Source organism: Lepidochelys kempii, chromosome 23 (genome assembly GCF_965140285.1).
Source record: "Lepidochelys kempii isolate rLepKem1 chromosome 23, rLepKem1.hap1, whole genome shotgun sequence".
NCBI classification, from domain to species: domain Eukaryota; kingdom Metazoa; phylum Chordata; order Testudines; family Cheloniidae; genus Lepidochelys; species Lepidochelys kempii.
In genome coordinates this window covers 17,444,690-17,472,001 of record NC_136402.1, presented here as the reverse complement: position 1 = coordinate 17,472,001, position 27,312 = coordinate 17,444,690, and the positions used below count along the sequence as shown (strand labels likewise).

Here is a 27,312-nt window from a genome sequence, read left to right as displayed (position 1 = left end):
ACGCGCTATCTCAGAGTGACCCCTGACCCCCAGCCCTCTACGGCCTGCGGCTGGAGCGGCTCTCGTGAGTGTCCCCCGGGACCCCCCCCCCGGGGTGCCTGACCCCTGACCCCCAGCCCTCTACGGCCTGCGGCTGGAGCTACTCTCGGGACACCCCGGCCGCCGGGACCTCCCGTCCGTGGGGACCCCCTTCTATGGCCTGCTGCTGGAGCGGCTCTTGTGAGCGTCCCTCTGGGCCCCCTTCGCCCCTTGCCCCTCCCCCCCCCGCCCCGGGAAACCATGGTCTGCTGATCCCTGACCCCCAACCCTGGGATGCTCTCTGTGCCCTGCTGCTGGAACGACTCTGGTGAGTGTCCCGCTGGGACCCCCCGACCCTGGGACCCCACGTCCTGCTGATCCCTGACCCCAGCCCTGGGACCCCCTCTACAGCCTGCTGCTGGAGCAGCTCCTGTAAGTGCCTTCCCAAGACTCTGCCCCGCCCCCCTGCTGGTCCTCTGACCTCCCCGCCCCCCTGAAATGGAGACCCCTCCCTCCACAGCTGGGGTGCCTGGCTCCCCCCCCATGCCATGGGGCTCCCTCTCTCCCCTGCCCCGGCTCAGGCACCGGCTCTGGTTGCAGGCGCTACGTGCGGCGGCCGGAGTCGGGCTCCGAGGAGGAAGAGGAGGAGAGTGAGGAGGAAGATCTGTACGGCCCCCAGGCCAACGGGCTGAGTGAGTGTAAGGCCGGGGGGGCTCATTGGGGGCTGGGGAGGGCGGGAGAGTATGTGGGCCTGCCTGACCATGGCACTGGGGACTTGGCTGGGGGGGCTGCCTGACCCGCGGCATTGTGGGCCAGGGGAGCTGGGAGAGGCTGGCAGGGGTTCCCCAGTTGGGGCTGGAGCCATGGGGCCAGCCCATCATTCCATGGCGGGGGGGTGATCCAGACTGACTGCTCCCCCCGCCCCAGATGAATAATGGCCTCGGCCTGGCTGCCCCCTCCCCTTGAACGCTGGAGTCTGCCCCATGACACTGATGTGGGGCGTCTGTCGAGGTGGGGGGCACTGGGGAGCGGGATGGGCTTAGGGGGCATTGCTGGGGGACACCGGCTTGTGGCCATGGTGTGACTCTGGGGGCGGTGGGGGGCTGTCTAGGGCGGGGAGAGGGGGGTCTCTGGCCGCGCTGGCTCATGGCTCTGCCCCCAGGTGAGGAAGAGGAGGAGGCGCCGGGCGAAGGCCCTGCCAGCCAGGCTGCGGAGGGAAGCAGCGGGGGCTCGGGGGGGCCCCCCACCCCGTCCCCGCCCCAGGTGACCCTGCCCCTACCGCCAACCGGCCCAAACGCAAGTGCCGGCGGCGGCGGCTGCTCTTCACCGTGCGCCCGGTGAACGCCAACGGGACCAGCGAGCGCCCGGCCCTGCCAGGCGAGGGCTTTGCACTGCATGGTGAGTAGGGCGCCCCACGGCTGGTGGGACGGGGACTGTTCCCTCTGGGGGCGCCGGTCCCAATTCTGCACCAGGGCAGAGACTGGCTGGCTCAGAGGGGCAGGGATGGGGGCCTGGGGATGCTGTGCGGCAGGGTGGGGACTGGCTGGCACGGGGGGGGCAGGGATGGGGCTCCCCCGTAGGGGCTCTGTGCGGCAGTGCGGGTAACATGGTGTCTCCCCTCGCCCAGCCCAGCTCTATATCGCCATCGACTGGGACTCGGATATGAAGAAACGATACTATGATGAGGAGGAGGCAGAGGTGATGATGTTAACCCGTGAGACTCCCTGCTGCAGGGTGTGATGGGTGGGGAATAGCTCAACCAGGGCATTAACCCGCGGCACTCCCTGCTGCAGGGTGCAATGGGCGAGGGCTAGCTCAGCCAGGGCATTAATCCATGGGACTCCCTGCTGCAGGGTCTGACGGGGGTGGGGGTAGCTCAGCTAGGGCAGTAACATGTGGACTCCCTCCTGCAGGGTCTGATGGTGGGAGGTGGGGAATGGCTCAGCCAGAGTGTGAACCCGTGGGACTCCCCGCTGTGAGGTGGGGCTCTGGGCCCCCTCTGACAGCCCCATCCTCGGCAGGGCTACGTGAAACACGAGTGCATGGGCCACGTGCAGCGGCGGCAGCCGGTGAAGCTGCGGGAGTGCGTCGAGCTGTTCACCACGGTGGAGACGCTGGAGGAGGAGAACCCCTGGTGAGAGCCAAGCCCATAGGGCCGGGGGGGCAGCAGTGCTGGGGGTTTATGTGCGCCAGGGCCTGGCTCACCCTGCCCCTGCCTCCCCAGGTACTGCCCCACCTGCAAGCGGCACCAGCTGGCCACCAAGAAGCTGGACCTGTGGGCGCTGCCCGAGGTGCTCATCATCCACCTCAAGCGCTTCTCCTACACCCGGCTCGCCCGTGAGAAGCTTGACACACTTGTGGAGTTCCCCATCCGGTGAGGATTGCGGCTGGCTCTGGGGCGGGGCAGCTGGGGAAAGGCTGCATATAACGCCACACAGGGACTGTTTGCTGGCGCTGAGATGCAGCCACCTCTGGGAGAAGGGCAGCTGGGGAGCAGTCGCACCCAACAGTTGACAGGAAGTGTAAAAAGAGTGCCACCCCTTGGGCTGCCTGGAGGCCAGATAGAATCCCCTGTGCTGTGGATGGGCCAGGACACCAGGGTTCCCGGCCCCCGTAAATCCTCTCCTCTCCTTGCAGTGACCTCGACTTCTCTGACTTCATTCTCAAGCCCCGGGCAGACGTGGCGTCTGCGCCCCACAAATACGACCTGATCGCCGTCTCCAACCACTACGGGAGCCTGCGCGACGGCCACTGTATGCAGGGCTGCGGGTCGGGAGTGAGGGGTGCCGGCCGAGCTGGGGCAGGGAGCCGGGGGGGGGCTGCGGGTCGGGAGTGAGGGGCGCCGGCCAAGCTGGGGCAGGGAGCCGGGGGGGGCTGCGGGTCGGGAGTGAGGGGGCAGGGAGCCGGGGGGGGCTGCGGGTCGGGAGTGAGGGGCGCCGGCCGAGCTGGGGCAGGGAGCCGGGGGCGGGCTGCGGGTCGGGGGTGAGGGGCCCCGGCCGAGCTGGGGCAGGGAGCCGGGGGGGGCTGCAGGTCGGGGGTGAGGGGCCCCGGCCGAGCTGGGGGCAGGGAGCCGGGGGGGGCTGCGGGTCGGGGGTGAGGGGCCCCGGCCGAGCTGGGGCAGGGAGCCGGGGGGGCTGCGGGTCGGGGGTGAGGGGCCCCGGCCGAGCTGGGGCAGGGAGCCGGGGGGGCTGCGGGTCGGGGGTGAGGGGCGCCGGCCGAGCTGGGGCAGGGAGCCGGGGGGGGCTGCGGGTCGGGAGTGAGGGGCGCCGGCCGAGCTGGGGCAGGGAGCCGGGGGGGGGCTGCGGGTCGGGAGTGAGGGGCGCCGGCCGAGCTGGGGCAGGGAGCCGGGGGGGGGGCTGCGGGTCGGGAATGAGGGGCGCCGGCCGAGCTGGGGCAGGGAGCCGGGGGGGGCTGCGGGTCGGGAGTGAGGGACGCCGGCCGAGCTGGGGCAGGGAGCCGGGGGGGGGCTGCGGGACGGGAGTGAGGGACGCCGGCCGAGCTGGGCAGGGAGCCGGGGGGGGCTGCGGGACGGGAGTGAGGGACGCCGGCCGAGCTGGGGCAGGGAGCCGGGGGGGGGCTGCGGGACGGGAGTGAGGGACGCCGGCCGAGCTGGGGCAGGGAGCCGGGGGGGGGCTGCGGGTCGGGAGTGAGGGGCAGGGATCCGGGGGGCTGCGGGTCGGGAGTGAGGGGCGCTGGCCGAGCTGGGGCAGGGAGCCGGGGGGGCGCTGCGGGTCGGGAGTGAGGGGGCAGGGATCCGGGGGGCTGCGGGTCGGGAGTGAGGGGCGCCGGCCGAGCTGGGGCAGGGAGCCGGGGGGGCGCTGCGGGTCGGGAGTGAGGGGGCAGGGATCCGGGGGCTGCGGGTCGGGAGTGAGGGGCGCCGGCCGAGCTGGGGCAGGGAGCCGGGGGGGGCTGCGGGTCGGGAGTGAGGGGGCAGGGATCCGGGGGGCTGCGGGTCGGGAGTGAGGGGCGCCGGCCGAGCTGGGGCAGGGAGCGGGGGGGCGCTGCGGGTCGGGAGTGAGGGGGCAGGGATCCGGGGGGCTGCGGGTCGGGAGTGAGGGGCGCCGGCCGAGCTGGGGCAGGGAGCCGGGGGGGGCTGCGGGTCGGGAGTGAGGGGGCAGGGATCCGGGGGGCTGCGGTCGGGAGTGAGGGGCGCCGTGGGCGCAGGGTCTCAACCCCCTCCCGTCTCTCAGATACGACGTTCGCCCGGAACAAGGACTCCAGCCAGTGGTTTTACTTTGACGACAGCAGCGTCTCGCCCGTGGCCGAGGCTCAGATCGAGGTGAGTCTGGCCCCGGGGGGCAGCAAGGTCTTGGCCTCCTGCCCCCTTCCCAGTAGGCCCTGCTGCCCCACTCAGGACCCATCTAGTCCTGTTTGCTCCTGCTCCCTCCATCCCTGCTCTGGCGCGGTTCTCCCAGCATGCCCTGCTCTGGCGCGGTTCTCCCAGCATGCCCTGCTCTGGCGCGGTTCTCCCAGCATGCCCTGCTGTGTCTGACACTCTCCCTTTCTCCTGCAGTCGAAAGCCGCCTACGTCCTGTTCTACCAGCGCCAGGACCGGATCCGCCCCCCCCCGCACTGCCCCCTGCCCCAGGCCCCCCGACGCTGGGGGGGGCTGCTGCAGCGACTCCATGGAGGTGGATTGACCCCCAGGTGTGGGGGAGGGAGGAGCTGGGGTCCCCTCCCACCCTTGACCTCAGAGACTTGCCCTGTGAAGACATCTCAGGCCTGTGAACTTGGGGGCAGCTCCCCCACCAGCTCAGGGGACCCCCTTCTACCGATGGGGGGGCTGGGCCCCTCCAGCAGCTTCCAAGGGAGGGGGACGGTGGCTGGTGCCAGCATTTCAGAGCCAGCCGGCACCCTGCTACCCCGCCCGTCCTGCCTGGGGGCAGGAGCATGTCTCAGCCTGGTGCACCAGTGGGGGGGCACATCTGAGCAATACGGCTGTCTGACCCTCCTCCCCCTTCCTGTTATCCCTGGTGGGGGCAGGGCTGGACGCACCCCCTTGGGGCACACTGCATCTGTGGGGTGAGTCCTGCTCCCCCTTTTCACCCCCTTTTGGCACTTTCAGGCCCCCCTAGCTCCTGTATCCAGGTGGCTCCTGCCGGCCTCAGTATTGAGCAATAACACCCCTTCTCCTCCCCCGGCTGTGGGGTTTTTAACTTATCTCGATGTTCATATGCACAGGGGGGCCCCCCTTTCTGCTGAGAGCCTGGGGGGTGAGGAAGCACCAGCACTAGAGGGGTTAACCCCCCCCACCCCTGGTGCTTTCAGGGCTGTACATAGCTGCCCAGGGGGCAGGGGCAAATGGGGTGTTTTCTTACGCCGAGACACGTGGGGGGGCAAAGTGTTGCTCCTCCCCTGCGGTTTTGTGCAGATTATTTTTGTTTTCGGGGAAAGAAAAATATTTTTGGGGAATGTGGCAAAACTTGTATATAAAAGAACTTCCTTTTCACACTCAGCCCAGCTGCTTGTGACCTGCCTCGCGGCCCAGCCCCCCGGCCCGGGGTCCAGGCCCTGCTCCACCAGGGTTGGTCGTGAAAGAAACAGCAGCATGTTAGAGTTCCCGGTTCAACACAGGATGGCTCGTCCGGGGCTGCGAGGCGCCCACCTCTGGGGCGGAGCAGCTGGGACCCGCGGCACATGGCAGCAAGCGGGCAGGGTTTGTCCGGCCCGGAGATGCAGCCACCTCTGGGGTGGAGCAGCTGGGACCCGCAGCACATGGCGGCGAGGGGGGAGGGTTTGCCCGGCCCGGAGATGCAGCCACCTCTGGGGCGGGGCAGCGGGGACCTGCGGCACATGGCGGCGAGGGGGGAGGGTTTGCCCGGCCTGGAGATGCAGCCACCTCTGGGGTGGAGCAGCGGGGACCCGCGGCACATGGTGGCGAGGGGGGAGGGTTTGTCCGGCCCGGGGATGCAGCCACCTCTGGGGCGGGGCAGCGGGGACCCGCGGGCACATGGCGGCGAGCGGGGAGGGTTTGCCCGGCATGGGGATGCAGCCACCTCTGGGGTGGAGCAGCGGGGACCCGTGGCACATGGCGGCGAGTGGGGAGGGTTTGTCCGGCCCAGGGATGCAGCCACCTCTGGGTGGGGCAGCTGGGACCGGCGGCACATGGCGGCGAGGGGGGAGGGTTTGCCCGGCAAGGGGATGCAGCCACCTCTGGGGCGGGCAGCTGGGACCGGCGGCACATGGCGGCGAGGGGGGAGGGTTGTCCGGCCCGGGGATGCAGCCACCTCTGGGGCGGGGCAGCGGGGACCCGCGGCACATGGCGGCGAGGGGGGAGGGTTTGTCCGGCCCGGGGATGCAGCCACCTCTGGGGCGGGGCAGCGGGGACCCGCGGCACATGGCGGCGAGCGGGGAGGGTTTGCCCGGCATGGGGATGCAGCCACCTCTGGGGTGGAGCAGCGGGGACCCGTGGCACATGGCGGCGAGTGGGGAGGGTTTGTCCGGCCCAGGGATGCAGCCACCTCTGGGTGGGGCAGCTGGGACCGGCGGCACATGGCGGCGAGGGGGGAGGGTTTGCCCGGCAAGGGGATGCAGCCACCTCTGGGGCGGGGCAGCTGGGACCGGCGGCACATGGCGGCGAGGGGGGAGGGTTTGTCCGGCCCGGGGATGCAGCCACCTCTGGGGCGGGGCAGCGGGGACCCGCGGCACATGGCGGCGAGGGGGGAGGGTTTGTCCGGCCCGGGGATGCAGCCACCTCTGGGGCGGGGAAGCGGGGACCCGCGGCACATGGCGGCGAGGGGGGAGGGTTTGCCCGGCACGGGGATGCAGCCACCTCTGGGGCGGGGCAGCTGGGACCGGCGGCACATGGCGGCGAGGGGGGAGGGTTTGCCCGGCACGGGGATGCAGCCACCTCTGGGGCGGGGCAGCTGGGACCGGCGGCACATGGCGGCGAGGGGGGAGGGTTTGTCCGGCCCGGGGATGCAGCCACCTCTGGGGCGGGGCAGCGGGGACCCGCGGCACGTGGCGGCGAGGGGGGAGGGTTTGTCCGGCCCAGGGATGCAGCCACCTCTGGGGCGGGGCAGCGGGGACCTGCGGCACATGGCGGTGAGGGGGGAGGGTTTGTCCGGCCCGGGGATGCAGCCACCTCTGGGGTGGAGCAGTGGGGCCGCGCGGCACGTGGCGGCGAGGGGGGAGGGTTTGTCCGGCCCGGGGATGCAGCCACCTCTGGGGCAGGGCAGCGGGGACCCGCGGCACATGGCGGCGAGGGGGGAGGGTTTGCCCGGCACGGGGATGCAGCCACCTCTGGGGCGGGGCAGCTGGGACCGGCGGCACATGGCGGCGAGGGGGAGGGTTTGCCCGGCCCGGGGATGCAGCCACCTCTGGGGTGGAGCAGCGGGGACCCGCGGCACATGGCGGCGAGGGGGGAGGGTTTGTCCGGCACGGGGATGCAGCCACCTCTGGGGTGGAGCAGCGGGGACCCGCGGCACATGGCGGCGAGGGGGGAGGGTTTGTCCGGCCCAGGGATGCAGCCACCTCTGGGGCGGGGCACCAGGACCGGCGGCAAATGGCGGCGAGGGGGAGGGTTTGCCCGGCACGGGGATGCAGCCACCTCTGGGGCGGGGCAGCGGGGACCCGCGGCACATGGCGGCGAGGGGGGAGGGTTTGTCCGGCCCGGGGATGCAGCCACCTCTGGGGTGGAGCAGCGGGGACCCGCGGCACATGGCGGCGAGGGGGGAGGGTTTGTCCGGCCCGGGGATGCAGCCACCTCTGGGGTGGAGCAGCGGGGCCGCGCGGCACGTGGCGGCGAGGGGGGAGGGTTTGTCCGGCCCGGGGATGCAGCCACCTCTGGGGTGGAGCAGCGGGGCCGCGCGGCACGTGGCGGCGAGGGGGGAGGGTTTGTCCGGCCCGGGGATGCAGCCACCTCTGGGGTGGAGCAGCGGGGCCGCGCGGCACGTGGCGGCGAGGGGGGAGGGTTTGTCCGGCCCGGGGATGCAGCCACCTCTGGGGTGGAGCAGCGGGGCCGCGCGGCACGTGGCGGCGAGGGGGGAGGGTTTGTCCGGCCCGGGGATGCAGCCACCTCTGGGGTGGAGCAGCGGGGCCGCGCGGCACGTGGCGGCGAGGGGGGAGGGTTTGTCCGGCCCGGGGATGCAGCCACCTCTGGGGCAGGGCAGCGGGGACCCGCGGCACATGGCGGCGAGGGGGGAGGGTTTGCCCGGCACGGGGATGCAGCCACCTCTGGGGCGGGGCAGCTGGGACCGGCGGCACATGGCGGCGAGGGGGGAGGGTTTGCCCGGCACGGGGATGCAGCCACCTCTGGGGTGGAGCAGCGGGGACCCATGGCACATGGCGGCGAGGGGGGAGGGTTTGTCCGGCCCGGGGATGCAGCCACCTCTGGGGCGGGGCACCAGGACCGGCGGCACATGGCGGCGAGGGGGGAGGGTTTGCCCGGCACGGGGATGCAGCCACCTCTGGGGTGGAGCAGCGGGGACCCGCGGCACATGGCGGCGAGGGGGGAGGGTTTGCCCGGCCCGGGGATGCAGCCACCTCTGGGGCGGGGCAGCGGGGACCCATGGCACATGGCGGCGAGGGGGGAGGGTTTGCCCGGCCCGGGGATGCAGCCACCTCTGGGGTGGAGCAGCGGGGACCCGCGGCACATGGCGGCGAGGGGGGAGGGTTTGCCCGGCATGGGGATGCAGCCACCTCTGGGGTGGAGCAGCGGGGACCCGCGGCACGTGGCGGCGAGGGGGGAGGGTTTGCCCGGCCCGGGGATGCAGCCACCTCTGGGGTGGAGCAGCGGGGACCCGCGGCACATGGCGGCGAGGGGGGAGGGTTTGTCCGGCCCGGGGATGCAGCCACCTCTGGGGTGGAGCAGCGGGGACCCGCGGCACATGGCGGCGAGGGGGGAGGGTTTGCCCGGCCCGGGGATGCAGCCACCTCTGGGGTGGAGCAGCGGGGCCGCGCGGCACGTGGCGGCGAGGGGGGAGGGTTTGTCCGGCCCGGGGATGCAGCCACCTCTGGGGTGGAGCAGCGGGGCCGCGCGGCTGGGAAGCGGCCCAGGGGGCCGGGCCCCAGGCTGGGCGAGAGCCCGCGGGGCGAGTGGGGCCGGGCCCGGCTCTGGGAGACGCTGTGAGGGGCGGAGCGAGACCCCCGGGCCAGGCGCTGCCAGCGCCGCGCGGGCGGGGCACGAGCCCCCAGAGCCCCGCCCCGCCCCGCCCGAAGGGGAGACACTCCGCGGGGGCGGGGCCGGGGGCGGGGCGCGGCTTGGGGGCGGGGCTGGAAGAGGGCGGGGTCGGTGCCCTGAAGCCGCCCCCGGGGGTGACGCGGCGCCCGGGGGCGGGGCTCGGGGGACCCCGCACTTGGGGGGCGGGGTCAGGGGTCGGGGGCTCGGCCCGCCGAGCGGCGCTGCTGAGACCCACTTCCGGCCTTGATGGCGTCACTCCCATGCGCCAAACACGCCACTTCCGGCTCTCGAGCCTCGTTGCCGAGGCTACCGCGTGTGCGTCCGGCGCGCTCTTCATTCTCCACTGCGGCGGGAAGCGCTTCCGGGGTCAAAGTGACGGAGGGGAGCGGTATCAACTTCCGTTTCCAGAGCGGAACTTCCCGGCGCGCGTTCCCAGCTGACTTCCGTTGAGGGCCGCCACCCGGAAGTGACCGCGCACGCGTCTATTTCCGGCGGCTCAGAGGCGGTGGGGTGTGTGTGGGGGCTCGGTGACCTTTGACCTCCGAGGGGCGGGACCCGCAGCGCCCGCCATGGGGCCGGCAGGGAAGGCGCCGCGTTACGAGGCCTTCGTCAGCGACGTGCTGCAGCGAGACCTGTGGTGAGTCCTGGCCCCGCCCTCGGGGAGCGCTCGGCCCCGCCCCCTCTCGGCTCCGGCCCCGCCCCCTGGTCCCCTCGTGGCCCCGCCCTCATAGACTGCTCGCCCCCACCCCTTGGCCCCACCTTGCTCCCCGCACTGAGCACTCAGCCCCGCCCCCGTCCCCTCCTGGCCCCGCCCCACCACCTACTTAGCCCCGCCCCCGTCCCCTCCTGGCCCCGCCCCACCACCTACTCAGCCCCGCCCCCCGTCCCCGCCTGGCCCCGCCCCACCACCTACTCAGCCCCGCCCCCTGGTCCGCCTGGCCCCGCCCCACCACCTACTTAGCCCCGCCCCCGTCCCCTCCTGGCCCCGCCCCACCACCTACTCAGCCCCGCCCCCGTCCCCTCCTGGCCCCGCCCCACCACCTACTCAGCCCCGCCCCCCGTCCCCGCCTGGCCCCGCCCCACCACCTTCTCAGCCCCGCCCCCCGTCCCCGCCTGGCCCCGCCCCACCACCTACTCAGCCCCGCCCCCCGTCCCCTCCTGGCCCCTCCCCACCACCTACTCAGCCCCGCCCCCCGTCCCCTCCTGGCCCCGCCCCACCACCTACTTAGCCCCGCCCCCGTCCCCTCCTGGCCCCTCCCCACCACCTACTCAGCCCCGCCCCCCGTCCCCGCCTGGCCCCGCCCCACCACCTACTCAGCCCCGCCCCCTGGTCCGCCTGGCCCCGCCCCACCACCTACTCAGCCCCGCCCCCTGGTCCGCCTGGCCCCGCCCCACCACCTACTTAGCCCCGCCCCCGTCCCCTCCTGGCCCCGCCCCACCACCTACTTAGCCCCGCCCCCGTCCCCTCCTGGCCCCGCCCCACCACCTACTCAGCCCCGCCCCCCGTCCCCGCCTGGCCCCGCCCCACCACCTTCTCAGCCCCGCCTGGCCCCGCCCCACCACCTACTCAGCCCCGCCCCCTGGTCCGCCTGGCCCCGCCCCACCACCTACTTAGCCCCGCCCCCGTCCCCTCCTGGCCCCGCCCCACCACCTACTTAGCCCCGCCCCCCCGTCCCCACCTGGCCCCGCCCCACCACCTACCCCCGTCCCCGCCTGGCCCCGCCCCACCACCTACTTAGCCCCGCCCCCCGTCCCCGCCTGGCCCCGCCCACACCGACTGCTCAGGCCTGCCCCCCATGGACCCCTCACCTCTCGCTTCAGCACATCTGCCCCCCGCGGCCTCGCCCCCCCCGCCCTGGCACCGAGTCAGCCGGGACCCCGGGACATGCCCCCCGAGCCGAGCGACCCCAAGAGTCAGGAACTGTCTCCCGTCGTCCGGCTCCAGCCCCTCACCGGCTCGGCCGGCCTGACGCGGGGCCCGGCCCCTCGCGGGTCTGTCGGCCGGACTCGGGGCTCCCTGCCTCCCTTTTCCTCCTGTTTGTGCCCACCAGGGCTAAAGCATGGGGTGTGCAGCGCCGGACACATCCCCCAGCGCCGAGCAGAGCGGGGCACCCCCCCAGTCCCCATTCACCCCCCACCCGGACAGTCGCCTTTTCCGCCGTGGCCCCCACCCCCGACTCGGACCCTGTTTGTCACCTGCGGGATGCCCCGGCCCTGGCGGCGAGTCCCCCAGGCTGCAGCGGCTCGGATCCCTTCGCCGGGGTCCTCCCCCGGGCCTCCGAACCGCCGGCTGCCCCCCTCCGCGCGGGGGTCACCAGTGGGGTCAGGAGCCTGCTCTCCCCTCCCCGACCATACGGAACAGACTGGATCCCTGTGGAGCCCGACCCCCCACTCCCGACCCGCAGCCCCCCGCCAGCCCGGCCCTGACCCCCAGCCCTGCCGGTGCCCCCCACTCCCGACCCGCAGCCCCCCGCCAGCCCGGCCCTGCCAGTGCCCCTCACTCCCGACCCGCAGCCCCCCGCCAGTCCGGCCCTGACCCCCAGCCCTGCCGGTGCCCTCACTCCCGACCCGCAGCCCCCCGCCAGTCCGGCCCTGACCCCCAGCCCTGCCGGTGCCCTCACTCCCGACCCGCAGCCCCCCGCCAGTCCGGCCCTGACCCCCAGCCCTGCCAGTGCCCCTCACTCCCGACCCGCAGCCCCCCGCCAGTCCGGCCCTGACCCCCAGCCCTGCCGGTGCCCCTCACTCCCGACCCGCAGCCCCCCGCCAGTCCGGCCCTGACCCCCAGCCCTGCCGGTGCCCCTCACTCCCGAACCGCAGCCCCCTGCCACCTTGGCCCTGCCGGTGCCCCTCACTCCCGACCCGCAGCCCCCCGCCAGTCCGGACCTGACCCCCAACCCTGCCGGTGCCCCTCACTCCCGACCCGCAGCCCCCCGCCAGCCCGACCCTGCCAGTGCCCCTCACTCCCGACCCGCAGCCCCCCACCAGTCCGGCCCTGACCCCCAGCCCTGCCGGTGCCCCTCATTCCCGACCCGCAGCCCCCCGCCAGCCCGGCCCTGAACCCCAGCCCCGCCGGTGCCCCCCACTCCCGACCCGCAGCCCCCCGCCAGCCCGGCCCTGACCCCCCGCCCTGCCGGTGCCCCTCACTCCCGACCCGCAGCCCCCCGCCAGTCCGGCCCTGAACCCCAGCCCTGCCAGTGCCCCTCACTCCCGACCCGCAGCCCCCTGCCAGTCCGGCCCTGCCGGTGCCCCTCACTCCCGACCCGCAGCCCCCTGCTAGCCCGGCAGGTGCCCCTCATTCCCGACCCGCAGCCCCCCGCCAGCCCGGCCCTGACCCCCAGCCCTGCCGGTGCCCCTCACTCCCGACCCGCAGCCCCCCGCCAGTCCGGCCCTGACCCCCAGCCCTGCCGGTGCCCCCGACTCCCGACCCGCAGCCCCCTGCCAGTCCGGACCTGACCCCCAGCCCTGCCGGTGCCCCTCACTCCCGACCCGCAGCCCCCCGCCCGCCCGGCCCTGACCCCCAGCCCTGCCGGTGCCCCTCACTCCCGACCCGCAGCCCCCCGCCAGCCCGGCCCTGACCCCCAGCCCTGCCGGTGCCCCTCACTCCCGACCCGCAGCCCCCTGCCAGTCCGGCCCTGCCGGTGCCCCTCACTCCTGACCCACAGCCCCCTGCCAGCCCAGCCCTGACCCCCAGCCCTGCCAGTGCCCCTCACTCTTTACCTGCAGCCCCCCGCCAGTCCGGACCTGACCCCCAGCCCTGCCGGTGCCCCTCACTCCCGACCCGCAGCCCCCCGCCAGCCCGGCCCTGACCCCCAGCCCTGCCGGTGCCCCTCACTCCCGACCCGCAGCCCCCCGCCAGCCCGGCCCTGACCCCCAGCCCTGCCAGTGCCCCTCACTCACGACCCGCAGCCCCCCGCCAGCCCGGCCCTGACCCCCAGCCCTGCCGGTGCCCCTCACTCCCGACCCGCAGCCCCCTGCCAGTCCGGCCCTGCCGGTGTCCCTCACTCCCGACCCGCAGCCCCCTGCCAGCCTGGCCCTGCCGGTGCCCCTCACTCCCGACCCGCAGCCCCCCGCCAGTCCGGCCCTGCTGGTGCCCCTCACTCCTGACCCGCAGCCCCCTGCCAGCCTGGCCCTGCCGGTGCCCCTCACTCCCGACCCGCAGCCCCCCGCCAGCCCGGCCCTGACCCCCCGCCCTGCCGGTGCCCCTCACTCCCGACCCGCAGCCCCCCGCCAGTCCGGACCTGACCCGCAGCCCTGCCGGTGCCCCTCACTCCCGACCCGCAGCCCCCCGCCAGCCCGGCCCTGCCAGTGCCCCTCACTCCCGACCCTCTGCCCCCCGCCAGTCCGCCCCTGACCCCCAGCCCTGCCGGTGCCCCTCACTCCCGACCCGCAGCCCCCCGCCAGTCCGGCCCTGACCCCCAGCCCTGCCGGTGCCCCTCACTCCCGACCCGCAGCCCCCCGCCAGCCCGGCCCTGCCAGTGCCCCTCACTCCCGACCCGCAGCCCCCCGCCAGTCCGGCCCTGACCCCCAGCCCTGCCGGTGCCCTCACTCCCGACCCGCAGCCCCCCGCCAGTCCGGCCCTGACCCCCAGCCCTGCCGGTGCCCCTCACTCCCGACCCGCAGCCCCCCGCCAGTCCGGCCCTGACCCCCAGCCCTGCCGGTGCCCCTCACTCCCGACCCGCAGCCCCCCGCCAGTCCGGCCCTGACCCCCAGCCCTGCCGGTGCCCCTCACTCCCGAACCGCAGCCCCCTGCCACCTTGGCCCTGCCGGTGCCCCTCACTCCCGACCCGCAGCCCCCCGCCAGTCCGGACCTGACCCCCAACCCTGCCGGTGCCCCTCACTCCCGACCCGCAGCCCCCCGCCAGCCCGACCCTGCCAGTGCCCCTCACTCCCGACCCGCAGCCCCCCACCAGTCCGGCCCTGACCCCCCGCCCTGCCGGTGCCCCTCATTCCCGACCCGCAGCCCCCCGCCAGCCCGGCCCTGAACCCCAGCCCCGCCGGTGCCCCCCACTCCCGACCCGCAGCCCCCCGCCAGCCCGGCCCTGACCCCCCGCCCTGCCGGTGCCCCTCACTCCCGACCCGCAGCCCCCCGCCAGTCCGGCCCTGACCCCCAGCCCTGCCAGTGCCCCTCACTCCCGACCCGCAGCCCCCTGCCAGTCCGGCCCTGCCGGTGCCCCTCACTCCCGACCCGCAGCCCCCTGCTAGCCCGGCAGGTGCCCCTCATTCCCGACCCGCAGCCCCCCGCCAGCCCGGCCCTGACCCCCAGCCCTGCCGGTGCCCCCCACTCCCGACCCGCAGCCCCCCGCCAGCCCGGCCCTGACCCCCCGCCCTGCCGGTGCCCCTCACTCCCGACCCGCAGCCCCCCGCCAGTCCGGACCTGACCCCCAGCCCTGCCGGTGCCCCTCACTCCCGACCCGCAGCCCCCCGCCAGCCCGGCCCTGACCCCCAGCCCTGCCGGTGCCCCTCACTCCCGACCCGCAGCCCCCTGCCAGTCCGGCCCTGCCGGTGCCCCTCACTCCTGACCCACAGCCCCCTGCCAGCCCAGCCCTGACCCCCAGCCCTGCCAGTGCCCCTCACTCCTTACCTGCAGCCCCCCGCCAGTCCGGACCTGACCCCCAGCCCTGCCGGTGCCCCTCACTCCCGACCCGCAGCCCCCCGCCAGCCCGGCCCTGACCCCCAGCCCTGCCGGTGCCCCTCACTCCCGACCCGCAGCCCCCCGCCAACCCGGCCCTGACCCCCAGCCCTGCCAGTGCCCCTCACTCACGACCCGCAGCCCCCCGCCAGCCTGGCCCTGACCCCCAGCCCTGCCGGTGCCCCTCACTCCCGACCCGCAGCCCCCTGCCAGTCCGGCCCTGCCGGTGTCCCTCACTCCCGACCCGCAGCCCCCTGCCAGCCTGGCCCTGCCGGTGCCCCTCACTCCCGACCCGCAGCCCCCTGCCAGTCCGGCCCTGCTGGTGCCCCTCACTCCCGACCCGCAGCCCCCTGCTAGCCCAACCCTGATCCCCAGCCCTGCCAGTGCCCCTCACTCCCGACCCGCAGCCCCCCGCCAGTCCGGCCCTGCTGGTGCCCCTCACTCCTGACCCGCAGCCCCCTGCCAGCCTGGCCCTGCCGGTGCCCCTCACTCCCGACCCGCAGCCCCCTGCCAGTCCGGCCCTGACCCCCATCCCTGCCAGTGCCCCTCACTCCCGACCCGCAGCCCCCCGCCAGCCCGGCCCTGACCCCCAGCCCTGCCAGTGCTCCTCACTCCTTACCTGCAGCCCCCCGCCAGTCCGGCCCTGACCCCCAGCCCTGCCAGTGCCCCTCACTCCCGACCCGCAGCCCCCTGCCAGCCCGGCCCTGACCCCCAGCCCTGCCAGTGCCCCTGACTCCCGACCCGCAGCCCCCCGCCAGTCCGGCCCTGACCCCCAGCCCTGCCAGTGCCCCTCACTCCCGACCCGCAGCCCCCTGCCAGCCGAGCCCTGCCGGTGCCCCTCACTCCCGACCCGCAGCCCCCTGCCAGTGCCCCTCACTCCCGACCCGCAGCCCCCTGCCAGCCTGGCCCTGCCGGTGCCCCTCACTCCTTACCTGCAGCCCCCCGCCAGTCCGGCCCTGACCCCGAGCCCTGCCGGTGCCCCTCACTCCCGACCCGCAGCCCCCCGCCAGCCCGGCCCTGACCCCCCGCCCTGCCGGTGCCCCTCACTCCCGACCCGCAGCCCCCCGCCAGTCCGGCCCTGCCAGTGCCCCTCACTCCCGACCCTCTGCCCCCCGCCAGTCCGCCCCTGACCCCCAGCCCTGCCGGTGCCCCTCACTCCCGACCCGCAGCCCCCCGCCAGTCCGGCCCTGACCCCCAGCCCTGCCGGTGCCCCTCACTCCCGACCCGCAGCCCCCCGCCAGCCCGGCCCTGCCAGTGCCCCTCACTCCCGACCCGCAGCCCCCCGCCAGTCCGGCCCTGACCCCCAGCCCTGCCGGTGCCCTCACTCCCGACCCGCAGCCCCCCGCCAGTCCGGCCCTGACCCCCAGCCCTGCCAGTGCCCCTCACTCCCGACCCGCAGCCCCCCGCCAGTCCGGCCCTGACCCCCAGCCCTGCCGGTGCCCCTCACTCCCGAACCGCAGCCCCCTGCCACCTTGGCCCTGCCGGTGCCCCTCACTCCCGACCCGCAGCCCCCTGCCACCCTGGCCCTGCCGGTGCCCCTCACTCCCGACCCTCAGCCCCCCGCCAGCCCGGCCCTGACCCCCAGCCCTGCCGGTGCCCCTCACTCCCGACCCGCAGCCCCCCGCCAGCCCGGCCCTGACCCCCAGCCCTGCCGGTGCCCCTCACTCCCGACCCGCAGCCCCCTGCCAGTCCGGCCCTGCCGGTACCCCTCACTCCCGACCCGCAGCCCCCTGCCAGCCGAGCCCTGCCGGTGCCCCTCACTCCCGACCCGCAGCCCCCTGCCAGCCTGGCCCTGCCAGTGCCCCTCACTCCCGACCCGCAGCCCCCTGCCAGACTGGCCCTGCCGGTGCCCCTCACTCCCGACCCGCAGCCCCCTGCCAGTCCGGCCCTGACCCCCAGCCCTGCCAGTGCCCCTCACTCCCGACCCGCAGCCCCCTGCCAGCCTGGCCCTGCCGGTGCCCCTCACTCCCGACCCGCAGCCCCCTGCCAGTGCCCCTCACTCCCGACCCGCAGCCCCCTGCCAGTCCGGCCCTGACCCCCAGCCCTGCCAGTGCCCCTCACTCCCGACCCGCAGCCCCCCGCCAGCCCGGCCCTGACCCCCAGCCCTGCCAGTGCCCCTCACTCCTTACCTGCAGCCCCCCGCCAGTCCGGCCCTGACCCCCAGCCCTGCCAGTGCCCCTCACTCCCGACCCGCAGCCCCCTGCCAGCCTGGCCCTGCCGGTGCCCCTCACTCCCGACCCGCAGCCCCCTGCCAGTCCGGCCCTGACCCCCAGCCCTGCCAGTGCCGCTCACTCCCGACCCGCAGCCCCCCGCCAGCCCGGCCCTGACCCCCAGCCCTGCCAGTGCCCCTCACTCCTTACCTGCAGCCCCCCGCCAGTCCGGCCCTGACCCCCAGCCCTGCCAGTGCCCCTCACTCCCGACCCGCAGCCCCGCGCCAGTCCGGCCCTGCTGGTGCCCCTCACTCCCGACCCGCAGCTCCCCGCCAGCCCGGCCCTGGGCTCTCCCGCAGCCCTGCTGGTGCCCCTCACTCCCGTGTTGTTTGCTGCAGGCGGGTTCAGCAGCAGCGGGAGGAGGTTTACGAGAAGATCACTCAGCACATGTGGCTCAAGACCGTTATTGAGCGTTTGCAGGTAATGACCTGCCCCCCCCTCCAGGCGCCTGCCCCGCCCCACTGCTGAACCTCCCCCCAGCTGGAGTGTTCTTGTAGGGTTGATCTTGTAGGGTCTCTGGGCAAGGCCAGCGGGGGGTCTCAGCAGAGGGGCTGTGGGGTCTCTGGCCAGTGGGGGGCTCCTGTGTCTTGGGGCAGGGGGCTGCCGGGTCTCAGGCCAGGGGAGCAGAGGCTGCGGGGTCTTGGGGCGGGGGGGGGCTGCAGTGTTTTGGGCCGGAGGGGGCTGTGGGGTCTCTGGCCAGGGGGCTGCGGTGTTTTGGGCCAGAGGGGGCTGTGGGGTCTCTGCTGTGGGGTTTCTGACGTGCCCTCTCTGCCTGGCAGGAGGGAGATGGCCGAGCGGTGCAGACGCAGGTGGATCTGGGCTATAACTTCTTTGTTAATGCGGATGTGTGAGTGCCCGGGCCCCCGGGATCCCCTTCAGCCCCCCAACTTGATCCTGGCCCCCCTACCCCTTGCCCCCAGGAACCCCCCCACCCACGCATCTCCTGCCCCCACTGGGTCCCTCTTTCACTCCCTACCCCAATTCTGGCCCCTCCTCGGATCCCTCTACAGCCTCTGGGCCCCTCCCCCATATCCCCCACCTCCTGGGATCCCCCTTCACCGCCCCACCTTGATTCTGTCCCTCTTGGAACTCCCTATATTCCTGCTCCCCAGGACCCCACATATATCCTCTCACCCCCCTCCCTTCCCCCTAGGCCTCCCTTGCACCCCCATCTTCCAATTCCCACCCCCAGAGCTGCACCCCTACACCCCAGCATCTGATCCTGCTCCCCCCACCCCATCAGAACCCTCCTCTGTCCCCATCAGATCCTCTAAACTCCCCCCCCCCCCGCCGCCCTGCCAGGTGCTCCGTTCAGCTCCCTGCAGTTCCCCAGGTCTGCCCCCGCAGGTGCCCAGTGTGGCTGGGGGCCCCCACCCCCTCTACCTTGTGACCCCCCCAAATCTCCTCATGTCACAGGCCTGACACCTCCAGGATCTTCGTGGCGCTCGGCTACGGGTTCTTCGCGGAGCTGACGCTGACGGAGGCGTTGCGCTTTGTGGAGAGGAAAACCAAGCTACTGATCGAGTGAGTGGGGGAGACGATCCCCCCCCACCCCCTATGCGGCTGGTCTCCAGCCGCCCCTCCCCCGAGCCAGGCGAGCCATCCCCCTGTGGCGTTATATGCAGCTGCTCCCCAGCTTGTCCCCACCCCAGAGGCCGCTGCACTCTGGCACTGAGCGCTAACCAGGGCACAGGCCGGAATTCCTTGGGTCTGTGCAGGACCCAGCAAGATGGTGGCCCCACCTCAGTCGCGGTCCATGCGGGGCGAAAGGGGACCCCAGAATGTGCAGGGCCCCCCCGCTCCCAACTCCCAACACTGCCCCGCCGGGCATCTCTCTTTTGCAGGCTCAGCGAATCCCTCACCAAGGACTCGGCCAAAATCAAGGCCAATATCCGGATGGTCTTGGAGGTAACGCGGGACGGGGTCGCAGGGATTGAGAGGCCAGAAGGGGGCGCTTGCCCTCGGTAGTCAGGGTGGGCACTTGGGGGCACTGTGCCATGGGGTGGGGGGCTCGGCAGGGGGCATCTCCCTGGCAGTTAGTCCTGGGGAGCAGGGGGGAAGCTGTTTAGATCCAGAGGGGAGCTGGGGGGGGTCTGATGTTTCCTACCCCCCATGACTCCCCACTTCTCTTTCCTCCCCCCAGGGCCTACGGGAACTTCAAGGGTTCCAGGACCTGCCTGAGGACCCCAGAAGAGACCTCGCCCTCTAGGACCCCCCTCCCGGGGGACTCTACCCCTCCCTCGGGCTCTGGCCTGGGTTCATTCCCCCTCCCCTGCCCCAGCTCACAGCAGGGCTGGGGAGGCAGCTACCCACTGGCAGGGGAGCAGGGGATCCTGGGGAGTGGGGGGGGCACTGGGGGAATCCCCATCCCTTTCCTGCTGTGTTTACCTGTCCCATGGGAACCAGGATTCCTGGGTTCTCCCCCCAGTTCTGTTTCCCCCCAGCCAGTCGCCCTACTGCTGCCTCAGTTTCCCCTGCTGTCCTTGGCTGCAGTGTCCTGTCATCTCATTTGAACTGTGAGAATAAAGATTCTGACTAGGGTCTGTGTTTCTGTTTTTGTGTCTCTGTTGGCCTGGCCTGGGGGTGGGGGGAGCCCCCCATGTGCCCCCAGCCCCTCCTCTCTGCCTCAAGGTGGGATCCCCAGCCAGCCCCCAGAGCGAGGGCAGAATTCGTGGAAGCTCAGCGTGGGGCTGGGAGCCAGGACGCCTGGGTTCTCTCCCCGGGTCTGGGAGGGGAGGGGGTCTAGTGGGGAGAGGGGACTGGGAGCCAGGACGCTTGGCTTCTTTTCCCAGCTCTGGGGTGGGGGGGGAGGGGTTGGGCTCCCACAGCCAGGGAGAGAACCCAGGCGTCCTGGTCCAGCCCCCCCCTCCCTGCTCCAACCACTCGCCCCCACTCCCCTCCCACAGCCGGGGAGAGAACCCAGGCGTCCTGGCCCAGCCCCCCCGCTCTGTCTCCTCCCCCTTCTCTGGTGCATGTGACGGGCCCCGTCAGCAGCCGCCGCATCCCCCTTCTCGCTGGATCCGAGCCACGGCGCCCCCCCGCCCCCGGCTCGGACCTGCCGCCCGCATCGGGAGCCCGGGGCCGGGGCCCCCTACCCGGCCGGCGCCGCGGGACCAGGGACTTTCCCGGCCGGCGCATGCGGCGGAGCTCGGCCAGCTCGGGGGCGCCGCTCGGAGCGGAGCTGAGAACCCGCTGGGGACCAGTAACCAGCCACTGGGACCAGTAACCAGCCAGGGATCGGCCACTGGGGACCAGTAACCAGCCACTGGGACCAGTAACCAGCCAGGGATCGGCCACTGGGGACCAGTAACTGGCCAGGGATCGGCCACTGGGGACCAGTAACCAGCCACTGGGACCAGTAACCGGCCAGGAATCGGCCACTGGGACCAGTAACCGGCCAGGGATCGGCCACTGGGGACCAGTAACCAGCCACTGGGACCAGTAACCGGCCAGGGATCGGCCACTGGGGACCAGTAACCGGCCACTGGGACCAGTAACCGGCCGGGGATCGGCCACTGGGGACCAGTAACCGGCCAGGGATCGGCCACTGGGGACCAGTAACCAGCCACTGGGACCAGTAACCGGCCGGGGATCGGCCACTGGGGACCAGTAACCAGCCACTGGGACCAGTAACTGGCCGGGGATCGGCCACTGGGACCAGTAACCGGCTGGGGATCGTCCACTGGGACCAGTAACCGGCCGGGATTGGCCACTGGGGACCAGTAACCAGCCACTGGGACCAGTAACCGGCCGGGGATCGGCCACCAGGGACCAGAAACCAGCCACTGGGGACCAGTAACCAGCCACTGGGGACCAGGAACCGGCCAGGAACCAGTAACTGGACAGGGACCAGCCACCAGGGACCAGAAACCAGCCACTGGGGACCAGTAACCGGCCAGCACGGGCCTGGGGGGCTCGGGGGTCCCATGGAGCCGGCTGCTCCGTCTCCGGGCCCCGCGGCCGCGCTGACAGGTGAGTGGGTGGCCCTGGGATGTAGCCACCTCGGGCAGATAAAAACCGCACAGAACGTCCAATGGATAGGGGCTGGCCCTGCCTGCCAGGGGAGAGTGCCCCCCACCCAGCCCCCTGCCCCCCAGAGCCTCCTGCCCAGCCCCCTGCCCCACGACACCCCACAGCACCTCCTGCCCAGCCCCTGCCCCATAGCGCGCCCCAGAACCCCACAGCGCCTGGCCCTGACTGGCAGGGGAGAGTGCCCCCCACCCAGCGCCCTGTCTCCCAGAGCCCCCTGCCCAGTCCCCTGCCCCACGACACCCCACAGCACCTCCTGCCCAGCCCCTGCCCCATAGCGCGCCCCAGAACCCCACAGCGCCTGGCCCTGACTGGCAGGGGAGAGTGCCCCCCACCCAGCGCCCTGTCTCCCAGAGCCCCCTGCCCAGTCCCCTGCCCCACGACACCCCACAGTGCCCCCTGCCCAGCCCCTGCCCCATAGCGCCCCCCAGAACCCCACAGTGCCTGGCCCTGCCTGCCAGGGAAGAGTGTCCCCCACCCAGCGCCCTGCCCAGCCCCCTGCCCCACAACACCCCACAGTGCCCCCTGCCCAGCCCCACAGTGCCCCCCAGAACCCTCTGCCCAGCCCCCTGACCCATGGCACCCCACAGCGCCTGGCCCTGCCTGTCAGGGGAGAGCACCCCTGCCCTGCCTCCTGCCCCCAGAACCCCCTGCCCCACAGCGCCCCCCACAGCACCCCCTGCTCAGCCCTCACCCCTCTCCCTGCCCTACGGCACCCCCCAGTGCCCCCTGCCCAGTGCCTGCCCCACTCTCCTCCCCATCCCACAGCACCCCACAGTGCCTGTCTCTGACTCCCAGGGGAGAGTGCCCCCTGCCTAGCTTCCCGCCCCGCTCCCTGCAGTACAGTGCCCCCTAGTGCTGCCCTTGGGGTCAGCACCAACTACGAGGAAATAACCCCCCCACTCTGCTGGTGCTCCTCACTCCTGACCCGCAGCCCCCTGCCAGCGCAGCCCTGCCCCACACACGGTGTGTTCAAGGTTTGGTCCAACGGCAGAAAATCTTATTTTAGGCCAAATCCTGAAATTTCCTTGTGGGGAGAAGAAGAAAGAGGAACCCGAGAGTAGGAATGTAGAGTCCTGGTCCCTTCGGCAGCCCCCCAGGGCAGGGACCCAGGGCTGGGCTGGCAGGGGTCTGTGGGTCGGGAATGAGGGGCACCAGCAGGGCGGGGCGGGGGGCTGCGGGTCGGGAGTGAGGGGCACCGGTGGGGCGGGGCGGGGGGCTGCGGGTCGGGAGTGAGGGGCACCGGCAGGGCCGGACTGGCAGGGGGCTGCGGGTCGGGAGTGAGGGGCACCAGCAGGGCAGGGCCGGCGGGGGGCTGCGGGTCGGGAGTGAGGGGCACCGGCTGGGCTGGCGGGGGGCTGCGGGTCGGGAGTGAGGGGCACCGGCAGGGCCGGCGGGGGGCTGCGGGTCGGGAGTGAGGGGCACCGGCGGGGCAGGGGGCTGCGGGTCGGGAGTGAGGGGCACCGGCGGGGCGGGGGGGCAGGCCCCTGTCCCACGCTCTCCCCGTCCTCCGCAGTCATGGACCCCTCGGTGACGCTCTGGCAGTTCCTGCTGCAGTTGCTGGCGCAGCAGAGCAACGGGCACCTGATCGCCTGGACCTCGGCCGACGGCGAGTTCAAGCTGGTGGACGCCGAGGAGGTGGCCCGGCTCTGGGGGCTGCGCAAGAACAAAACCAACATGAACTACGACAAGCTCAGCCGCGCCCTGCGGTACTACTACGACAAGGTGAGCCCCTCCCCCGCCGGGACCGGGGGGAGAACCCAGGCGTCCGGGCCCCACCCCCCTCCCGGAGCCGGGGGGAGAACCCAGGCGTCCTGGCTCCCAGCCCCCTCCCAGAGCCGGGGAGAGAACCCAGGCGTCCGGGCCCCACCCCCCTCCCGGAGCCGGGGAGAGAACCCAGGAGTCCTGGCTCCCAGCCCCCTGCTCTAACCACTAGCCCCCACCCCCCTCCCAGAGCCGGGGAGAGAACCCAGGAGTCCTGGCTCCCAGCCCCCTGCTCTAACCACTAGCCCCCACCCCCCTCCCGGAGCCGGGGAGAGAACCCAGGAGTCCTGGCTCCCAGCCCCCTGCTCTAACCACTAGCCCCCACCCCCCTCCCAGAGCCGGGGGGAGAACCCAGGCGTCCTGGCTCCCAACCCCCCGTGCTCTAACCACTAGACCCCACTCCCCTCCCGGAGCCGGGGAGAGAACCCAGGCATCCTGGCTCCCAGCCCCCGCTCCGCTCTATCCTCTCTGTTTCCAGAACATCATCCGGAAGGTCAACGGGCAGAAGTTTGTCTATAAATTCGTCTCATACCCAGAGCCGTCCGGCGTGGAGGGGGCCCGGGAGGAAGGGACGCTCCGGCGGGTGGAGCCAGCCCTGGCTGACTCCCGGCTGGGGGATGGGAGCTCCGGGCCCCCCAAGTCCCTGCGTGGGGGGGGTGTCCCCCGGAGTAGCCGTAACGAGTACATGCGCTCGGGTCTGTACTCCACCTTCACTATCCAGTCGCTGCAGGCGGCCCCCCCTGGGCGAGCGCCCCGCCAGGACCCCCCAGCTCTGTGCAGCGAGCCCCCAGGGCCCCACGACCTGCCCCCTGGGGAGATGGAGGAGATTCCCCAGCTGGAGATCAGCATCGAAGGAGCAGACGAGAGCGAACCCCTGCAGGTGAGATGGCCCTGTCACCCCACCCCAGAGGTAGCTGCATCTCAGCAGCGGGCAAGCCATCCCCATGTGATGTTATATACGGCTTTTCCCCAGCTGCCTTGCCCCAGAGGTGGCTGCATCTCAGTGCAGGGTGAGCCATTCCCATGTGATGTTATATACAGCTTTTCCCCAGCTGCCCCGCCCCAGCACTGTCTGCATTTCTCCATCTTGCCCCCAGGTCTTTGTGGCACCGGAGACCCTGGATGCAGATCACCCCCACCAAGGGGACACACCTCGGCGGGACCCCGGGCTGCGGCCGGTGCTGGTGAAAGTGGAAGCACAGGGGGATGCCGAGGGGTCCCCGCTCCTGGTTCTGATCGACTCGGGGGTGAAGCAGGAAGCCCCGCCCGCCGAGGAGGCTCCCAGGGGGACAGAGGGGGAGCCTCCAGCAGGGGCGGGGCCTCAGGAGGAGAAGGGGGAGAGGGTGCCTGGGGGGGCCCCCAGCGAGGGGCACGGCCCGAAGGGGCGGAAGCCCAAGGACCTGGCACTGCCCTCCCTGCCCGGGCAGGAGAAGATCAGCGCGGCCAGCGGCTGCCTGCTGGCGCCTAGCGGGGGAGCGGGCAGCGGGCTGACGCCCACCACCGTGATCTCCACGCACGCGCTAGTGAGTGTGGCTATGGGACAGAGGGGGAAGGGCCTGGGGCATAGGGGGAGGGATCTGTGGGTGAGGGAGGGGACTAGGGGGAAGGATCTGTGGGTGGGAGCAGGGCCAGGGGATTGGAGGTGGGGAAGGGGTCCTTGGGGGGTAGAGGTTGTGGGGAGGGAGCTGGGGTTGGATGGGGGATGGGGGTCTCTCTCTCTCTCTCTCTCTCACTTTCCGCCCCCCTCTCCTATGCAGACCCCCGTCCTGCTGACCCCCAGCTCCCTGCCACCCACCATCCACTTTTGGAGCACCCTGAGCCCCATCGCCCCGCACAGCCCTGCCAAGCTCTCCTTCCAGGTATGCAGCGGGCTGCAGGTCGGGCGTGAGGGGCACCGGCAGGGCTGGGGCGGGGGGAGCCCACGGCTGGGCGAATGGGGGGCTGCGGGTCAGGAGTGAGGGGCACCAGCAGGGCTGGGGGGAGCCCAGGGCTGGGCTAGCAGGGGGCTGCGGGTCGGGAGTGAGGGGTATGGTCAGTGGGTCACTTCCCCACCTCTCCCCACAGTTTCCCTCTAACTCTGGCGGGCAAGTCCACATCCCCTCGCTGAGCATGGATGGACTCTCCACTCCGGTCGTGTTGTCCCCGGGGCCCCAGAAGCCGTGAGTCCGTCCGTCCGTCCGTCCGTCCGTCCGTCCGTCTGTCTCTCTCTGCTGCTCACGGAGCTGGTGGGGGGAGGGGGGCGCCCATTCCGCACCTGGATTCTTGTCCCAGCCTTGCGGGACTATTTACCAGGGTGGCTGGATACGTCCGTGTCCTGCTTCGGGCAGAGAGCCCTGCTTGGTGTCAGCGATGGGATGCGCCTGCTGTCTCGTTTAAAATGGGAGCCGGAGCACGCCGCCATTCCGCCCCTAGGGGGCGCAATGTGGGACATTCCCCTTGGTGCTTGCTTGGCCTTGAGCGGCACCCCCCGACACACACAGAGTTCCTGGGGCCTTGCAGCTCTGACCCCATTCTTCTGGGGTCGTTGTGTTTATTCCCCGCCCTGATGGCTCAGGGTGTATTTTCGATGTGGAAGGATACGTCCCCCGGGGACTTGGGGTGTGGTTTGGCTGCTAGTTGTGGGGCTGATTTTATTTATTACCGAGGGCCTCCTGGCCCTGGTTTGAAACCCTCTGTGGGTAGCCTTTCTTGGCCCCCCCCATGCCATGGCTTCCTCGGAGCTCCTCTTTGTGCGGGCTCTACGTCGGCCATCTTTGTTTTGAAAGGGTAGCCGTGTTGTCCATGTTTGTTGTGGCTGGATGGGGGGGTGTGTGTGTGTCGGCCATCTTTGTTTGCTGACACCACATCCCCGTGGTTCCGGTGGAGGAAGAAGTCCTGCTCTCCGCTTCTTGTTCCTTGATTTACTTCCTGGAGGTCAAAGGTCACCTCCTTGAGTCTCCGTAGAAGTGGCAGGCGGAGGAAGTCCTGCCCTAGTTCCCTCCTGAAGGTCGAAGGTTGCCTGTTCGTCACCATGGAAACGGCCGAGAGGGAAGTCCCACCCACTGATTTCAGGGGCCGTTTCCCTCCTTGCAAAGCCTGTTTCCTTGATTTATTTCCTGACGATCAAAGGTCACCGTGGAAATGGCCGCAGAGGAGTCCCATCCCTCACACCTTTCCTAGGGAGGATTCCTTCATTTGCCTCCCATTTGTTGCCTGGGAAATGACAGCAGAGGAAGTCCCGCTTTTTTCAGTACAGTCGTCCTCTTGTTTCCTCCTTTGACTTTCTGCTGGCCCTTGAGCGCCTCTTGTGCAGCCATGGAAATGGCAAAGGAGGAAGTTCTGCCCTGTTTCCACTCTGCTACTTCCTGTTCAAAGCGTGCTGATTCTGGGGAAGTGCCAAAGGAGGACGTCCCGCCTTATTAACCTCTCATCTACTTCCTGCGAATCCAAGGCCACCTATTCTGTGGACGTGGCAAAGGAGGAAGTCCCGCCTTATTAACTTCTCATCTACTTCCTGTGAGTCAAAGGCCACCGATTCTGTGGACAGGGCGAAGGAGGACGTCCCGCCCTTCTCACTGCTATTGACTTCCTGTTAGTCCCGCAAGGCCTGCACTGCATCATATGGGAAAGGGCTGCCTTGTCTTCTTGTTTTGATACCAAAATTTTCCCGGGCTGTGAGCTTCTTGCTCGAGATATAGATCTATATTTTTGTGGGGCCATCCCAAGGGGCTGAAATTTCCGAATGTCATTTATTTAGTGCTCCACGGGATTCCCGGCTCCTTTCTATTTTTCAGAGAGTATATTGATATTATTGAGCTATGTGCATTTATCATATACAAACCTACGGGACTCGGTGGTAATTACCTGCCGGGCCGTCTTTTTTAATATATAAAATGGTTCTATTTTTGAACGGGGAAGAGGGGGGGCTTTTACAACAGAAGTGGGGGAATTGGAAGGGGGGGAAGTGAACTCCCTGGATTTAGGGGAGGGATTCACAGAGCGATTGGAGGCAGTAACACGGCGATGAGCTCTGAATTTCCGTCCCCGTGGTGTAGATCGGGGGACGCTGTCGCTGCTGGCATTAATGGAGCAGGACTCCTGTGTCTGGGAAGGTGGCGTCAGCTGAATGGGGGTGGGAGGGGGGTGTAATTGGATGGCAATTGTTGGCTGTGGCCCGGTTGTCTCACTAATGGGCCAACAGACACCTTTCTGCTTGAAAGGCAGTGTCGTCCGCCTCTCTGGGGTGACCCACCTCCTTCCCCTCAGGGTGCTTTTGAACTGTCGTAATCATGCTGATTTGCACTGGCAAGGCCCCTCGGCTCTGGCCGTCTCCGCCCGGTGCATCAGGCACTTTGGACGACCTGTGAGACACTGGCGAGGCACCCAGGAGCGGCTTCAGGGAGACCGAGCTGGGCCGAATCCATGCACGAGCCATGGCTGAGCCTAGAGCCAAGCACAGTGAGGCCAGGAGGGTGCCGGGGAATGGGCTCCAGCGAAGCCCCAGCTGAGACACGCTAACGATGAGTCACACACATGGTGCTGTGAGGCCAACATGGATGAGC

General features: G+C 71.6%; 3 protein-coding genes across 5 annotated transcripts; all 3 read left to right on the top strand.

Moving 5' to 3' along the window:
- The first annotated feature begins 16 nt into the window (after positions 1-16).
- USP11 (ubiquitin specific peptidase 11) lies at positions 17-5,467 on the top strand. 3 transcript variants are annotated; one of them, XM_078850171.1, is made up of 9 exons: positions 17-64; positions 619-710; positions 1,181-1,416; positions 1,646-1,716; positions 2,040-2,152; positions 2,243-2,392; positions 2,656-2,771; positions 4,209-4,297; positions 4,532-5,467. In XM_078850171.1, the coding sequence occupies exons 4-9, from the start codon at positions 1,681-1,683 to the stop codon at positions 5,042-5,044; spliced, it is 1,017 nt and encodes a 338-aa protein (XP_078706297.1). In that variant the 5' UTR covers positions 17-64; positions 619-710; positions 1,181-1,416; positions 1,646-1,680; the 3' UTR covers positions 5,045-5,467. The 3 variants fall into 3 exon arrangements, with proteins under 3 accessions (XP_078706297.1, XP_078706299.1, XP_078706298.1); XM_078850173.1 differs by having other exon boundaries at positions 619-716; XM_078850172.1 differs by lacking the exon at positions 17-64 and adding an exon at positions 73-450.
- Positions 5,468-9,326: 3,859 nt separating this feature from the next.
- Positions 9,327-19,518, top strand: UXT (ubiquitously expressed prefoldin like chaperone). The gene is made up of 6 exons (XM_073321807.2): positions 9,327-9,776; positions 17,317-17,398; positions 17,758-17,825; positions 18,395-18,502; positions 18,823-18,886; positions 19,122-19,518. The coding sequence occupies exons 1-6, from the start codon at positions 9,709-9,711 to the stop codon at positions 19,185-19,187; spliced, it is 456 nt and encodes a 151-aa protein (XP_073177908.1). The 5' UTR covers positions 9,327-9,708; the 3' UTR covers positions 19,188-19,518.
- Positions 19,519-19,969: 451 nt separating this feature from the next.
- Positions 19,970-26,660, top strand: ELK1 (ETS transcription factor ELK1). Its single transcript, XM_073321816.2, has 6 exons — positions 19,970-20,950; positions 22,524-22,732; positions 23,250-23,651; positions 23,869-24,294; positions 24,529-24,630; positions 24,836-26,660. The coding sequence occupies exons 1-6, from the start codon at positions 20,905-20,907 to the stop codon at positions 24,932-24,934; spliced, it is 1,284 nt and encodes a 427-aa protein (XP_073177917.2). The 5' UTR covers positions 19,970-20,904; the 3' UTR covers positions 24,935-26,660.
- The last annotated feature ends 652 nt before the right edge of the window (positions 26,661-27,312 follow it).

What these genes read in the sequence shown, in the direction of transcription:
- ELK1 (XM_073321816.2), top strand. Translation starts at nt 20,905, where the DNA reads ATGGAGCCGGCTGCTCCGTCTCCGGGCCCCGCGGCCGCGCTGACAG. An exon ending in ACGAGAGCGAACCCCTGCAG is followed by an intron (nt 23,652 to 23,868) that starts GTGAGATGGCCC and finishes TCTTGCCCCCAG; the next exon opens with GTCTTTGTGGCACCGGAGAC. An exon ending in TGATCTCCACGCACGCGCTA is followed by an intron (nt 24,295 to 24,528) that starts GTGAGTGTGGCT and finishes TCTCCTATGCAG; the next exon opens with ACCCCCGTCCTGCTGACCCC.
- USP11 (XM_078850171.1), top strand. Translation starts at nt 1,681, where the DNA reads ATGAAGAAACGATACTATGATGAGGAGGAGGCAGAG. An exon ending in ATGATGAGGAGGAGGCAGAG is followed by an intron (nt 1,717 to 2,039) that starts GTGATGATGTTA and finishes CATCCTCGGCAG; the next exon opens with GGCTACGTGAAACACGAGTG. An exon ending in TGGCCGAGGCTCAGATCGAG is followed by an intron (nt 4,298 to 4,531) that starts GTGAGTCTGGCC and finishes TTTCTCCTGCAG; the next exon opens with TCGAAAGCCGCCTACGTCCT.
- UXT (XM_073321807.2), top strand. Translation starts at nt 9,709, where the DNA reads ATGGGGCCGGCAGGGAAGGCGCCGCGTTACGAGGCCTTCGTCAGCGAC. An exon ending in GTGCTGCAGCGAGACCTGTG is followed by an intron (nt 9,777 to 17,316) that starts GTGAGTCCTGGC and finishes TGTTTGCTGCAG; the next exon opens with GCGGGTTCAGCAGCAGCGGG. An exon ending in CCGTTATTGAGCGTTTGCAG is followed by an intron (nt 17,399 to 17,757) that starts GTAATGACCTGC and finishes TCTGCCTGGCAG; the next exon opens with GAGGGAGATGGCCGAGCGGT.